The sequence below is a fragment of the Oryzias latipes genome, chromosome 17, assembly GCF_053564925.1.
Source record: "Oryzias latipes strain Hd-rR chromosome 17, Olatipes_Hd-rR_3.1".
Classification (NCBI taxonomy): Eukaryota; Metazoa; Chordata; class Actinopteri; order Beloniformes; family Adrianichthyidae; genus Oryzias; species Oryzias latipes.
Genome location: NC_136253.1, coordinates 4906732 through 4922696, shown reverse-complemented (window position 1 = coordinate 4922696; position 15965 = coordinate 4906732). Strand labels below are relative to the sequence as shown.

Sequence of the window (15965 nt, the reverse complement as noted above, 5' to 3'; positions counted from 1 at the left end):
AACCACTAGAGGGCACTGTAAATGTGCGTGTCAGTATTTGCTACCGCCATCAACGCAGAAGAAGTAGTGTCGTCCAAAACAAACATGGAGAATCTGATCGTTCTCCTCCTGAACTTCATGTTTTTCTTATTTGCATCGAGACATATTCTTTTCTTTTTTTCCCCTGTTTGTTGGACTAATGCGGGACAGCAAGTCATCAAACTGGGTCACAGAGACAGAAGTTCTTATGAAACTGTGTCTTTTTTTATTGTTTTTCTGATGCTGTGAAAAAATAATTACATTGAATTTGAAAAAAAGAAAGAAAATATAAACAAAAGTTAAAATAACATTTCAATAATCTTTTTGACTCTTGAACACTTTTTTTCATAACAGAGAGGATATACAAGTACTCAATAAGAGGGTAATACACATATGAACAATATATAGTGATTAAAATAATATAAAAAAACGGTATTGAGAATATACTGTAAATATATAAATGTCTGTCCCTCTCCACTTCACACACGCCCTGTGGATTCCTTGTCGCTGCAGCTTGAAGATCCTGTTTGGTGGTGCAGCTGTTCAGCAGCTGTATGACTCTCTCTGCCTCACCCCAGGCCTCATATCTCCCCCTTCGCTCTGATCTACCAGCAGCACGGCTTTTAACCAGACTTTGACTGATTTTTGTCTAAATCTTTACTTTAATGAACTTCATGTCGTACAAACATGTTCAACATTTCTTGTTGAACATGTTTGTACGACATTAAGTAATTTCTTTATTGGAGTTTATTGGGATTGCACTACGAAAGGCTGATTTTCTGTTTCTGTGTCAAAGTGAGAACGTTTCTTCAAGACACAGAAATAAAAGGAATTTTGGATAAAAATTAAGAAATCAATTCTGGTGGACCCAAAACAAACTATTTTTCTGCAAAAAAAATAGCTTTTTTTATAACCAATGTTGAGAAGTTTTCTAAATTGCAGTTAATTCACCTACTTTCAATTGAACTAATATAAACTGTAACACCATGTTCTTGTACTATTTTACAGGAGGGGAAGCACATTCTGTAATTGCCTGATGGGATGAGCTCCTTTCACACTTGATGTTTGCCGAATCAGCCGAAAACTTCTCTGTTCTTCGGACACTTCCTCACACCTTTGGTTTTATTTCAAGAGACAGTACCAACATTTACAACAGCGTGATTGACTGCCGTTTGGGGAACACCCCCAACATTTTTTTCCTTAATGTTTCCAAAACAATTGCTTTACTCTAGATCCAGTGTCCTACTTATTTTTATTTATTTATTTCACACATGTTTGATTTACTGTGTTATGATTACCTGGATCAGGTTTGTTCAGCCAATTAGAAGCTGCCAAAGTGTAAGGGGTGTGGGGGGAGGGGGTCCAATAGAAGTGGGGCTGCAGGCCTTCATGTCAGGAGATGGCTAACCTTACTCTAGTGACTCCATTTGAAGTCTATCCATAAAAAACAGCAAAACTTGCTCCTTTCTAAAACAAATCTTGTCCCTACAGCTGACGGTAGCATGAAGCAAAATTGCCCTGATTTTGTCAGAGGGTTGGGTCTGGGGCCACAGATTCTAGGAGTTTGCAGCTGCTACGTTCACACCGCTCTCAGCAACAAAGATTCAAGCAGCCATCTCCAATAAAAAGTCTATGTAAATGCACACACATGCGCATTTTAGGCTTCAAAACTTTCACGTTCACGCATAGTCATACAAGTTTCAACCATCATTTTCTGTAGAAAAAGAAGAAGAAGAAGCCCCTCCCTGCTTGTCCAGTGTAAACACCATGGGCTAAACGTGCGCAACAGAATGTGCATTTTAGCTCTGAACGCGCGTCACATGTCGGGTGAGTACGTAGCTTAGAAAAACAGAAGAATGAAATGCAGATTAGAAATGTGAATGCAGTAATGAGAATATATTTTTTTCTTGTTTTTAATTCAAAGCTGCACATAGTTAAATAATGAAATAACCGTCCATGACCTTGACAGTACTGCTGCACTGAAATACTGTTGGGCACAAGACTAACATTGAATCTGCTTGTATTATTCAGGCAGACAGAAGCCTTTCTGGTGAATGCACTGCTTTACAGATGCACATTTAAAAGCTAACTATAGTCCTTTTCATCAGAGTTTAAGGGAGATTGCAGGTTTGAATCCACCAGAGACTCTAAACAAGACCCAATGCCTCCCTGCCTAACAAGCAGCCTCAATTCTGCCATATGCCGCTGGTAATGATACCAATATCTTGATGCAACTTCGAATGCTACATTTTCTGATGAAAATGTTTAAAATCTTTCTACATAAGCTATCACACAACAACAGTGTTGTGCTGCTGTGAACAGGAGCCATTTCCATCCTTCCTGCAAACATAAAGTGATCAGTCAAAGCCTGGTTTGAACAGCTCTACAGTCACACACAGCTGCTAATACTATGAACACCCTCACAGCACATGTATGTCCACATGTGCATGCAAACCGTCTCACACACACACACACATACTGCAACGTAGAAACATTCATAAACACGATAAAAACAAGCACAAAAAGCTGCTGCATTTGTTTGTCTGCTCAGTTCTCTTTTTTTTGTTTTTTTTGCAGTCTTTTTGGCACTCACTGAAAACTTCACAAAGTAAAAATAAAAAACATGTCAGTCACTCTTGGCTCCAGCATGGAACGTCATGAGACAGGAGCTTTCTGCAGCACTGCTGAGATACTGAATTTAATCAGAACACCCGTTATAGATGATCCATGAAAAACGTAAAAGATGTAAGTCAAATACTGCGTTTATAAGTTGAAAAACCATTTTTGAGCTCAGTATTTTCTTCATTCTTTCACTGATGCTGAAACACCACAGATTCATATAAGGAAAACCAAAATTCCAGATCTCATAAAGGAACAATTAAACAAAAAATCTGCAGGAGGGTGGCACGACTCCAATAAAAAATGCACCAAAATGTTTGCAAAATTGAGGAGTTGATTCTGTTTTTTTTATGATAAGTTCATTTGTGGAATCAGGAAGCGGCTGGGTGGCTTTGGAAACACATTTTTCAAACGAGTATAACAAAAAAAGCATGAGAAAAACCATCAAATGAACTTTCCAAAATACATATTTTTCCTGAAGTGCTTGACCTTCTATGTCTAATTGTCAACAAACGGTGATGACTAAGTACCTGGATGGGCTGACTTTGCATTTGTTGGACTCAGTACCTCCTCCTTGTCAAATTTAGTCATTACATACAAGGTCATGGCGGCACTGCAAATCAAATGCAAAATACTGTGCTGCCACAACTCTGTAAAAAGGCTGTAAAAAGGTAATGGTATGCAGTACCACAGCTCTGTTACCACTATCTATTTAAAACGCTTCTCCATCTGCCATTTTACTTTGGCTGAGGGGATTTCCATGGCGAGCGTCTAACTGCAGCTTCATCAGAAGCATAAAGCATGGAGTGGCTGTGGTATTCTTTCTTGGTATTTGGACAAAACAAAAGCCCTAAATACATTTTTACAGCCCCTTTGCTCATAATTACCATAATATGCCGTGAAAGGTCGATAGGCGGGCTGATAAAAATCAACACTCAATTATTAAATCTGGAAGAGCTGATGTCCTCCGCAGCCTGGGGTTATATTTAAAGTGTAATTGTTTTTAACTGCTTGGAAATGTGGAATAATGGTAAAAAGTAGTATTATTTTTTTATTGCTTGTTGTCTTAAGCTGTTTCAGCCTGGTAAAACACGCATGAGGAGGACTTAGGAGAGGATATTGATCCCTTGTAAAAACCCCTAATCAAGATGAAGCAAAAGGACGTGGATTGAAACCAGAAATCAGTTTAGGGTGTAACATCCAAATATCCAAGCAGCTCCATTTTGTGAAAGTTGTGAGTTTTAGCATTAAGAGGAGTGGGTGACTGACTGATCAGAATTCACATCAGCAAGAATTCACTATGAGAAATCTATTTTAACACTGATGCAATAAATCAAAACACGTTCTTAAAGTCTTAAAGTCCCACTCTGATCACTTTTGGTCTGCTGGAAGTGTTCCCAGTGGTCTTTTAATTATGATTATGCTGTTTTAATAAATAAATAAAATCTGTGTTGTTTTCTAGGACATAGTTTCTGCAGGGCAGCAAAAATTCACTTCTGAGTTTTTGGCGGGACTGTTGATACGGAGTAAGCCCACCCCCACTTCCCCTCCCCGTTGCTCAGAACAGGGAGCTTTTTCAAACAGCGTGTTTTCTTCTTCAGCTGCACAAGTTGAATAAGAAAATACTCAGAAATGTAACTTTTCTTTAGAAATGTCCTCCATCATCAGAGAAATGCCACAAGAACATGTTAAAAACACCAAGAACACCATTTTCATTGGAGTAGGTCTTTAAGCGCTGTGGTTATTTTCTATTTTGGTGAAGATACATGTCCCATTGTAACTTTGTGCAATAAATATCCATGTCAGAGTGATGAGCTATTTTTTTTTAAATAAACCACTAGAATGATTGTTCCGTGGGCTAAACAACAAGATCAATGTACCTGTCAAAATGAAAAACCAGATTGGATGGGGTTTACTTTGTGTCCTCATATTACTGGTACCTAAGAGGCCATAATTGACCTGAATATATTTCCATTTTACCAGCAAAGGAGAATGGCTGCTGTCAAAAACGTTTTGGGACATGCATGGCATTAACCCTTTGCTATCCTATGGAGTCAAAATGACCCCACCCCTACATTGACGTGTTCTCCCTACCATGACAAAGGTGGATAAAGGTGGAAAGATTTCATGTAATCCATGGACACCAGTGAAGATCACAAATCATTGAAGAAAAAAGGTTCAGAGCACTGTCTAGTGGGTCTAGATGACCCAACTCCCAACGTTAAAGTGCCTAGGATAACACAAGGGTTGGGAAGATTGAGGGCGGCGCTGAGGAATACACTGGTGCTGGTCTGGCACTTTCTTTTGTTGTAATGAGCTACCACCAAACAACAGGATTCTTACAACCAACGGGGGCCCAAAAATGGTATGATTTGATCCAGTTTAATGGATCAATTTTATAATGGAAACGCTCAAAATAGCGGACTGGACGGTACCATTCAGTGGGAACGAGGCTTAAGCACCACAAGACAGAACCCCTTATAGTTAAGTGACAGTTTGACAAGAAAAATGATGTCACTGCAAAGTTGGACTAACAAATGATTGTCGCCATAAAAGTGAAGATTTTAGCTGAAATATTTTTTTTTTGCCATATCTCATTTATTTTAGTGGGCAAGTGTTAAAGAATGTTGAAACCTTATGATGCAGAACCTCAAAGCTGAGCCACACGTTCACATCTATCCAGATCTTAGGACACCAAACCAAATATTATCAGCAAAACTAGCAATCTTGATGACTTTAATGTAAATCATTATTAAGTGATGAGTTTTAGCTTGTTGTGTTTACACTGCCTCTATAGGAGCTTTGAGTCTGAAGCACAGTCAGAAAAAAAATAGTTTTTTTGGTAAAATTTATGTTATTTAGACCCAAAACACTGACCTTAACATGTAACAAATACTAACATTCCTATAATGGAAACCTTTTTTTTTCTAAATAAGAGAACCCAGCATAATGAAATATAATTGTGAGAGAACAAAGTGTACCACACGATCAGTTTGATATGTTAGACTTTGCTTGACATTTCTTGACGCTTACAAAGTTTATAGGAAAGCTCAAACTGAGCAGCTGCTAGTTCTCCATCCATCATTTTGAATGTTGTCAGCATGTGATAAAGGCAGTCCAGTCAGAAGACTGGAAGTCAAAGGAAGAGTTTCACGCCACACAATTGTATCCATCAGGGAGATTTGCTCCAGCTGGATATTTATCATTTTGAAGTGAAGCTCTTAAAGTTTTCTAATTAAAGTCTACCACATCCACTTTAAAAACACCATCCATCCTTTCTCAAAGGAGCTGTGACCGTTTCCAACACGACCACATCGCCTCATTCATCTGATCAATAAGTGTCGGCCAAAATGCTGAACCTTTGGTCCACAACTCCTTATAAAAATATTATAAAATGCTTATGAATGCCTTTTTTCATATGCTTCTGTAGAAAAATGGAGAAAAAAGTATTCTACTGTGCAAGTGAGAGAAACAGACTTTTTTGACACTAGAGGTTAAGGGAGGTATCTTTTTGTACAAATTGCAATAATTCGTAGAAGGAAAACGCACTCCCACCATACCTCATTTCACAAACTCAGGCAAGCACTGACCTTGTAAGTAGAGAAAAGCATGGGGATGATAAAAATGAGATATGCAGAGGTGCAGGAGCACACAGTCATTTGCTACCGCTCCTTTCTTCACACTGAAGATTAGGCAAATACAAAATCTGGGCATCCAGAGCACCTCATTGTCCACACTTTAGGGAAGAAGACATGTTTTGTTGTGTTGGCACATAAGAACTGGCACGCTGGTCAATCGCTGCACAACCCTCGAAAACTCAGTACCATTTCAGTAAAGGTAGATCATGCACAGTGAAGTGGGCAGATTTTAGTGAGGAATCAAAAATTGCCACTCCTATTTGTAGTCCAAGCTGCTCCGACGCTGCATGTGAGTGTAATTAGCCTGACCACATCGCCACTATAGGCATACGATTTACAGAAGGAATATAATCAAAACAACTCCAACCTAAATTGCACTTATTTACAGAGATGGAGTGGAGGGAACTTTTGATGGAGGCTTTAAGAGCAAGTTAGGTCTGTACCCAAAAATGTCCTTTTCTTCCCGTCTTCAAAGTGCTCTTTGTTGTTTCTTTTCTTTTCTTCTTGATTGTGGTTTTCGCTTTTGCTTTTGTTCCAGCTGGTTGCATGTATTGCTTCTGTGTCTTATGCAACACTGCTAAAACTGCAAAGCTTTGTGTTGAATCATGGATCCAAAAAGCAAAATAAAATAAAAAATATATGAAGACAAAAAAGTTACACTGTTGGTTGTTACAGATGGAAAACTGGTTTTCTTCATGTTAAAAAAGGCGGGGGTTTATACAAAATGACATTTGTGTTCATATGCTTCAAAAAGCAACTCTGAAACTCCCTTTTTTCACACATGAGTCTGCATCCGTTGTGTGTGTCTCTGGGAGTAGTCGGAGGGTGGAGAGGAGTATGAAAAGCGAGTGGAGCTTCCATACTTTCCCAGCCCCGTTTCAGGACTCTGCTGTCCAGCTCCTAGGCCTGGGCCCGTCCCTTGTCCTGTTGCATACATCTCATAGGCTGGAGGTTCCTCTACGGGAGGAGCGAAGCCCATGCGGTAGGTGGCGTACTGGGAGGGGTATCCATAGTTGTCATACGGAAGCTGGGTTGTGCTGTCAAGCAGACCACAGTCTCCCCCAGGGTAATCTCCAGGTGACTGGAGCGCTGTGTTGGGCGGCGCTTGCTGACTCTGCGGAGCTCGGGTAAAGGTGTTGAATTGAGCATAGGTGGAGTGGGACATCCTGGAAGGTGGGCGGGGATCATAGCACCCTGCCCTCGATCCTGGCACCGTGCTGGGGGGAACTGCACCGCTGGTGGCAGGCGAATTTCCACTGGAAGTGGCGCCAGAGAGCACGCTGCCTGGGTTTTGTGGGCGAAAGTCACCCTGGTAGTGGACGACACGAGTCTGGGGACGGGCCTCGTCATGCGTGGTGGCTCGGACATTGTAGTAGCCGTTGGTCGGATCCTGTTTTTTAGAAAAGGAAATATAAATTGAGGCTCAAACACACAAAAAAATCAAATTTAGCATTGTTATACAGCAGGATAATAAATGTTTGCAAAGTTAACATCTGCTGATGCATGTCTTTATAAAAGTACAATGAATGAAGAAAGATGCAGCCCACTGGATGACATCACAAGATTTAACATGATGAGCAATTTCTTTTTTCTGAATAAACCCAAATCTCTAGAGACACTGTTTTTTAAGCAGGGTATTCAATAAAATAAAATAAAAATGTAAATGTCATTTTTTTTTAATCTATATCTATTTGGTGTGAAATTTGGTGCAAATCTGGTGAATCTTGCTCCAGACTTTTCCTTTTACAGCTCTATTCAGAAATATAAAAGGCTTGGCGTCATAGAATTGCGAGCGGGCAGAAAAAGCGTAATTATTAATTTCACCTCCGTGATCATGATTACATTGGTTGGCACTTTGTTCTGAGAAGGACACAACCCACACGTCACTACCTGAATAGTCTCAGTTCAGCTAGTCACGTTTTAGCAGCTCAACCGGTTAAACTTTCAGCGCACGGTCAATGAACGCCCAATTTGTACGCAGAGCCTGTGACCAGACTCAAAAACATGTACAGCGAACGCGAGTGTTCCATTACATATGCTTTTCATTGAAAGTGGCCACTTAAATGTGAGTCAATTTAATTGGTGTAAACGCAGCACCACTGTTAGCAAGGGGTGAGTAGTGGACCCTTACTGAGCATGTGCGAATGTCGTACGCATGGGGTGCCCATAGTACACCCAAAGGAGAGTACAATGGGCTACACTGATTCTAACAGTCAGGCTGCACGCAAGGAGTAACACTTATTTTTTGCTAAATATATACCTATAAAAGCAGTTGTGACACTAATTTTGAGAGTTTATTTTGTCTGTGTACACATAGGGTGCCCTATACATTAAATACCTTTGTCTTTTGGATTAAAATGGATATAGACTGGTAAATTATTCCTAAATTTAGTAATCCAAAAAAATATAAATCTGGAGACCAGACCAGAGGGAGACCATCTTTTTGTGACCTTTTCCAAGAATCATTGATCCATATGAGTTATTATTTAATCATAAAAATGCATTTATATGGAAAGACATTGTTCTAAGCTTAAGTGATAGATTTTCTGTTTCATAAAAACCCTGTATCTAAAATAGAAAGATGAAAAGGTAGATGTATGTGGTGGTGAGACACGACCATGACAACAAAACTGACTCCCGGCACAGGTTACAACATCCCAGATGCTCTGAATGTTTGCCAGCAAAACAAAAAGATGCAAAACTGCATCTCTGCAGAGTGATCTCACCTTGAGCTCATACTCCTCCCGCGTGTCGCTCTCACTTCTGATGTCCTGCTTCAGGTCCATGTCGTCTTTGAACGGCTGAGTGGAGGGAGAGAGGGAAACAGAGGGCAAAAACTAAACCATCAAACAACGAAACACACAGACGGAAAGAGGGAGGGTGTAGAAAGAAAAGGAGGAGGAAGAAAGGGAGGGAAGAGGAAAACACAGTTTCAGGTTTTTCATCCCAAGAGACGGAAGATGAGGTTAGCTGTCGGAAAAACCGTTCAGGTTGAGCTTTAAAACCTTTTCAAAGGCGCAGCGTTGGTTAGATTCTCCAGGATTTCCAGGATTTTCTAAAAGGAGCACAGTGTTAAAGCAAGGGTGTAATATTCTTTGTGAGGGTATTCCACTATTGCAGCTTCCATAAGTGTAAAAAAAAAAGTGCACCGAACCTGTGAGTCTGTCAGTTTAAAACCTGCATCCTTGCAAGTTTTTTTTGTGTATTTAGCAGAGTCAGTCCTCCAAGCAGCGTTTTCTTATATTCTGTCTTCTCGTGTGCTCAGCCGTTCAGGTTTCAATGCATGAGGTTGAAACTGAAGTTATATATTAGTTCTTGTAGTGTGTATTTTCTTCCGTGTCGCCTTTTTAAAGCGAGCAATTCTTTAACTTTTTTCTGCCTCTCCCTCCAGTTTAAAGACAGTGTCAGTGCAGATGAAAGGCCATTGACCCTCACGCCTCCTCTCCGCAGCCCCGCGGTGACTTAGATGGGAGTTTACTAACCGAGTACATGGCCTTGACCATCCTGGTTGCCGTGGAGACGTTGGTTGCTTCCTCCTCCAGGCTGTTGGTCTCTTTATTGACTGTTTCTACTTTGATGTCTGGTTTACCGAGGGTGACGCCACGCCGAGCTGGAAGGGATAGAAGAAATTAATTTGGTCATGCTTTGGATCGAAGGTCAAATGAATTATTGATTTAATGGTCAGTCTTGTTAGACAAGGAGCAAAATACGTAAAAAAAACCAACAACACATATTTTTATAATTTTTATTTCGTGTGATGTCTTTTATTTTTTTTTTGGCATTGAAAAACAGTGTTTTGGTTGGTTTTCGCTGTGATTTGGTCTGCAGGTTACTTTTCAAACAAGAATGCAGCAACAATGATTCACAATGATGAAATTAGATACAAAACTTTATTTTTTTTAGCAATAAATTGTTTTTTGTGTGTGTTTTATTGTTATTCAAAGACATTTGAATGACATTACAGCAGAACCTCAAGCTTCTATGTTTATTTCATGACATTTTGTTCATTTTTTTATTCATTCATTTATTCAAAACACAATTGCTATGTTTCAGTAGCTCCCTTTAGGGGTCGCCACAGCAAATCTTCCACCTTCACCTCTATTGTCTGTTTCCGCCTCATTCACACCAACCACCCTCATTTCCTCTTTCTTATCACTGTTCCTCCTCCCAACATGTCCAAACCACCTTAAAACATCTCCAGAACATCTACCATGATCTGTTCCTCTAATGGATTCATTCCTGATCCTCTCCATCCTGGTCACTCCCAAAAAGAACCTCAGCGTCTTCATCTCTGCTACCTCCAGCTTTGCCCCCTGTGTCTGTATCAGTCTCTAAACCAACAACATGGCTGCTCTCACCACAGTCTCCTACACATTTTCTTTCATTTATATTCTTTCACACCTAAAACCTCAACCTCCATTCGTTCCAACGTGCTTGCACATCATGACTCTTGTCACATTGTCATCTGCAAACATCATTAACCGCATCCTCGCAAACCTCAAAGGAGAGTAAACTGTATTATTTTTTTTTCTTTGAGGGCAAATAGCATTCTGGTTATTCTGTAACTGCTTAAAGAGGATTCAAGAAATGTAAAATCAAGGAAAATCTGAGGGAAACTGAGGGAAAATGGCTACATATTATCTGTACCAAGGTCTACAATTCATAAGACAAAGTAAATGTATGGCAGAGACAAAACCATTGATATTTACATCAACAACAGATTCTGTTGCTGCAGAGCTCCAATTTGAAGCCAACACTGGCTCATGAGCTGCTCAGTCTGGAATGATTTGACATATTCCTTTTTCATAGCCTAAATATAATAACCATTTATCACATCAGGCTTCATTTAATTCGATTTTGACTTTAGTGAAGACTTTTTTCAAGTTCTTTCCTCAAATGCATTAAGTCAGAGGAGACAGTCTCCTTGCGTGTCACATCTGATCTCCTTACATCACCAGTCACACTGTATGTACCAATCAACAGAGATCAATGTCGGGAGTTTGACATCTTTTCTGGAAATGAGGTCTGTAGCATGAAATAATCAGCGTTTGAAGTGATCATTTTTCACTGGAGTGTCTCATTACTGTCACACAGAGGTGCTGTTTAATCTTTTCAAAACCAGAAACGAACTAAAAGCAAATAAAATGCTGGGGTTGCAACAGCACGGCTGGAAAAGTCTCATATTTTTAGTTTTTCAATAATATCCTGATTAGATTAGACTGTGGAAGCAGCTTGAAGGTTCATTTTATTCATTTTAACTAAATGTAAAAGCATTTTCACAAAGTTATTCTAATTATAAACTTAAACAAACAAATCCTAAACTGGTGTGATTGACAGAGCAAAGTATCACACAAAAATCCGTTCAGGGGGTGTACAGATTATTAAAATTAGTCTTCCTTTTTTAATTAATGTTATTAACTCACTTCTAAAGGCAGGATGACTGGAGTCAAATATATATATATATATATAGAAGAATAGAATAAAAAAAAGTCAGATTAGTCTACCTTATTTTCTGCACTTGAAGGCACACTTAAAAGCCCTCACTTTTCATGAAAAACAACAATGTGTATTCATCAAAAGCACTTTATACATGGATTAATAGGCAGATGCTGAAGTGATTTTGAGAGGCACAAGGTGCTCTGTCAAAATGTCCGTCTGGTTTTTGTGCATACAATTTTGGGTGTTATTGTGACTATGTCAACACTGCTAAGGGACCGTGTTTTCTTTAACGTGTTGTTAAAAAAAATTGTTGGTTAGCATAGTAACAGTAATGTTTGTTTTTGACATGTTGCAAACAAGGTTGAGAGTTAAAGGAAAAGTTATTATTAATGCAGTTCATAAAATCTGACTGACAGACTTATCTCTGACTTTTGTCTCACATAATGTCCCCTTATAGTTTGGTGCGCCTTATATATGACATCATTTAAAAAACAAACCATTCATCGACGGTGCGCCCTATTGTGCGGACAATATGATATAAATTCTGCAGTCAGAGATGAAAAAAAATCAGACTTGGAACTACTACTATTACTTATGAATACCTATGAATTGCCATTCAGATTTTGTCGTATTAAATCTAAAAACTGTTCTTGTGAGTCCAGCTCAGCTTTTTCTCTTCCTCTATCTGAGGCGGCGAGGCCTTTGTTAGCATGCATAGATCTGTTGCATCAGCAAGCCTTATAGAGAAACATTCCAGTCTGTGAACTCTTGAGCTGTCTCTTATTCAAACAAAGAGAAGCCTGTTTATCTGGAAAGATAACAATGTTTATTTGAGTTTCTATTTCCAAACCCCATCTTTCCTGTAGTGGTGTTTATCAGCTCTGAACCAGAGTATGTACTCTTATCCCCAGAAAATCCCTCTGGGGACTCTGCCAGTCACCTTCACCCTCTTTTTCCCAGTTTCTTTATTTACTGCAGAGTCGCTCAAAATTATAATTAAAAAAACCACCAACTGTTTTTTAAAACCTCCTTGGGAGTGCGATGTTCATAAATACTAATGGGATTGCTAAATGCTATAGAAAACACATACAAGGATTTATCATTTAATTCTATTCCCCTTTTGTTTTCAAATCTGAAGCTACTTCATTTTGTCTTATAAAAACACACATTTAATGTAGATAGAAAGGGAATGGAAACGTGTAGTGGGTGTTTTAAGGCAGTTTGCCATATGACATGAATATTCATTAATCTCACTTAAATACATTTGATGTATAGATGACATGTGAAAAGGCAAAGTGACAGATAAAAGAGGATGGAAGAAATGAGGACTAAAAGCCACCTGCAGTAAGTGCACATACACAGACATTCAAAAAGAAGGAGAGTGCACTCACTGCCTTTGCGTTGGCGGTACAGGAAGAAGGCAAGCACCAGCAGGAGCATAATCAGCAGGATGGAGGAGCCCACCGTACTGACAGCGATAACTCCCACTGGAACATTATCTAAAACAAACACGGGCAGAAGAAGGGTTGGGGTTGACGGACAGCTGTTAGCCCATTGTTGCAGAAACCTGTGCAGATGCGCTGTTGCTTGAGTGCAAATCCTCTTGTGTCCCCAGTTACTGCTGAATCTCTGAGGACTGTTAGCAATGATAAGCCATGCCAGTCAGACAAAGGACACAAATGGAGGAAAAATCAAAACAGTTTTTTTTTTTTTACTTGCAAAGATGTTTTTGGAGGATTTTCTAAATCCTGTGAAATCTGACAGCAGAGTTAAGGCCGACAAAGCGTACAAAAAGCAATTTCTCTGTGTAATGCAATGCTGCAGGATCTCATGTTAAAATGGCTCTCCAGGCTGACAACATCATGCAATACAACTGGGAGCACTGCTGAATAATCACACTTCACTGCATCTTCAGTTACATAAGAATTCCCGTCAGGAATTGATAACAAATATTTTTAAATGTTTTCAAATAAAAATCGCATTACAGCTTGGTTGGTTCAATCTATATATTTTTAATGAAAGTCCCAGTAGGAAAGGTCATTTGCTAATCCCATAACAACTCATTTTCCACCAGAGCCTAAAGTACAGATCAGCACAAGAAAACATGTTTTAAACCAGGCTTTAGGATGTGTTAAAGGTCAATACCACGACTTGCTTGTTTATTGATCATCTTTTCATGGGACGTTTGTTGGTAAATAAGAGGACCACAGTAGATCTCACATAACAGGAATGTGTGAGCATAGAGGAAACAGGAACAATAGTTTTGGAATTTCTGGACTGCAGAAAAGTTGGTGGTTAAAGTGAAAAATGAACTCTGACTGCTTAAGTTCAGCAGGGCACAATGACAACTCTACTTTTTTTAAAGGTCAGACCAATTTTTCTGCTTTGATCTCCGTACTAATGTCCAGATCAATAAAATTATATTTTTTGTTTATTCCTATGTTGAAGTATGTTTGACTTTGTCTGCATGCCTAAATCTTAGCCCCGGCCCCGGCCCAGGTCCCGGCCCAGATCCCGGCCCCGGCCCCGGCCTCAGCCCCGGCCATAAAACATGTTAAAAACACCAAAAACACCATTTTCATCAGAGTTGGTGATAAGAATTTTAGGGATAATTCAGATTGTTACTAGGGGTTAACTGGACATCTTCCCCTCTGATACCTTTCTCCTCAAGAGTGATGATCATGGTTCCGGGTCCAAATGAGTTCCAGGCGGTGCAGTTGTACGGGGAGTGGAAGTCAGACTCCATCACGTTGTTGATGGTGAGGGTGGAGAGGACAGCTCCTCCCTGAGTTGGAGGTTTACTTTGCTCCACTGTGTACCTCTCCATCAGGGTGCCTTTCTCCTTCTCCCACACATTCTCTTTCCACGCCCAAACCTGTTGGAAGCAAGGTTGGTGAGCTTCTAGGATTTAAACACATCATCAAAATGATTGTGAGCCGGAAACAAAACAAAAATGTTCCTACATTATTCCCTGAAATCCTTTTTTATTCAATTGGACTAAACCAACTCACTGACATGTTTAATTCTTTTGGCTAAAACCTGATCCTACCATCCACTTTAACATCAGGAGTCAATAACACTAATTTCTCCTCATCTAATCAGACACAAACACACATTTAAACATTTGGAGATTAAAGCAGATTCCGGGTGAAAACAAGCTGCTAATTCTGTCCTCACACCTATCAGCATGAGCCTAATTACAATTTGCAAAGCAAGTCTTAGAACAGGAAAAGAAAAGAATTTCTTGATGAATAAATCAGAATTCCAAGAGAACACAAGCACAATGGAGCAAGAGAACATGAGCGCTAAAATCTTAAGCATGTTTTGCCACATAAAATCTGCTGACTTGGAGTTTTGATGATATTAAAAATGGAGCATGGCAACATCAAATATACATACAGACGCATTCTGAAGTAAGGAATTCCTTTACCTTTCATGGAAAAAAGACTTTGATGGGCGTTTGTTGAAGGTCAAAGGGCTTAAAATGTCTCCGCTTTATTTTCCTGATTTTGTATAGTTTCTCTGTTTTCGTCTCCAGTTTTTCTTTGAATAATTATACTGCAGCGGTTTTGTGTGTGATTCTCTTCCTCCCATTGCCTCACCACACACAGCAACACACTTCATATTTTATGAGTCCCCATGTCTGTGCATTAAGCCTGGGCTATAATGTCGTATCACATTATACGCTCTGAGCTCTGCCTGTGCAGAGAAAGGCTGAAGCTCTCTAAAAGCTCTGATTTCTGTCATGTTGGCACTGCACAATTGGATAATTGACGCTGAAAGGTACAAAATTTTACTCTGCATCCATTTCTCTCACTCTTCTCAACTCCTCTCCACCATTTGTGTTATTCATTCCAGCCTGTAAACTCAAATGGCATTAATAGATTTATTTCTCCATATATAGTTTTTGCTCTTTTATTCTAGTCGTGAGCCTTTTGTTGTTTCCCTTTCTCATTACAACCTGTGTAACAATCACTTTGTATTTAATCGCAGCTTTAACAAGTATTGCTCTCAACAACAAAGGAAGAAAAATGCTGCAGCCGCTACAACCAATTCAGGAGGAAACTCCAGTCCTACTTTATTTGGTGAACAAATTGTCGGCTGCAAAAACAAGTATAATCACAACTCTGAACCAAAAGAATCCTGCAGTAAAGGAAAACGAATACGCTAATAATGAATTGTGAAGAAGTCCAATTAACAGACTTGATGTTTTCTTTTGGAATATTATTTTGTCTTATGTATTAATCAAAA

The 15965-nt window shown here is 39.4% G+C and overlaps 1 protein-coding gene across 2 annotated transcripts in view; it reads right to left on the bottom strand.

The window, feature by feature from the left end:
- Positions 1 to 221: 221 nt before the first annotated feature.
- The window catches only part of kirrel1b (kirre like nephrin family adhesion molecule 1b), a 104830-nt gene continuing 89086 nt past the window's right edge, over positions 222 to 15965 (bottom strand). The window contains exons 11-15 of one of the 2 annotated variants that reach the window (XM_011486004.4): positions 14373 to 14589; positions 13106 to 13213; positions 9758 to 9885; positions 9002 to 9076; positions 222 to 7665 (exon numbers count right to left, since the gene is read on the bottom strand). In XM_011486004.4, the coding sequence (XP_011484306.1) occupies positions 7051 to 7665; positions 9002 to 9076; positions 9758 to 9885; positions 13106 to 13213; positions 14373 to 14589 (1143 nt within the window). In that variant the 3' untranslated portion in view covers positions 222 to 7050. Of the gene's footprint in view, positions 7666 to 9001; positions 9113 to 9757; positions 9886 to 13105; positions 13214 to 14372; positions 14590 to 15965 lie in introns of both variants that reach the window. The other variant, XM_011486003.4, reaches the window with a different exon arrangement.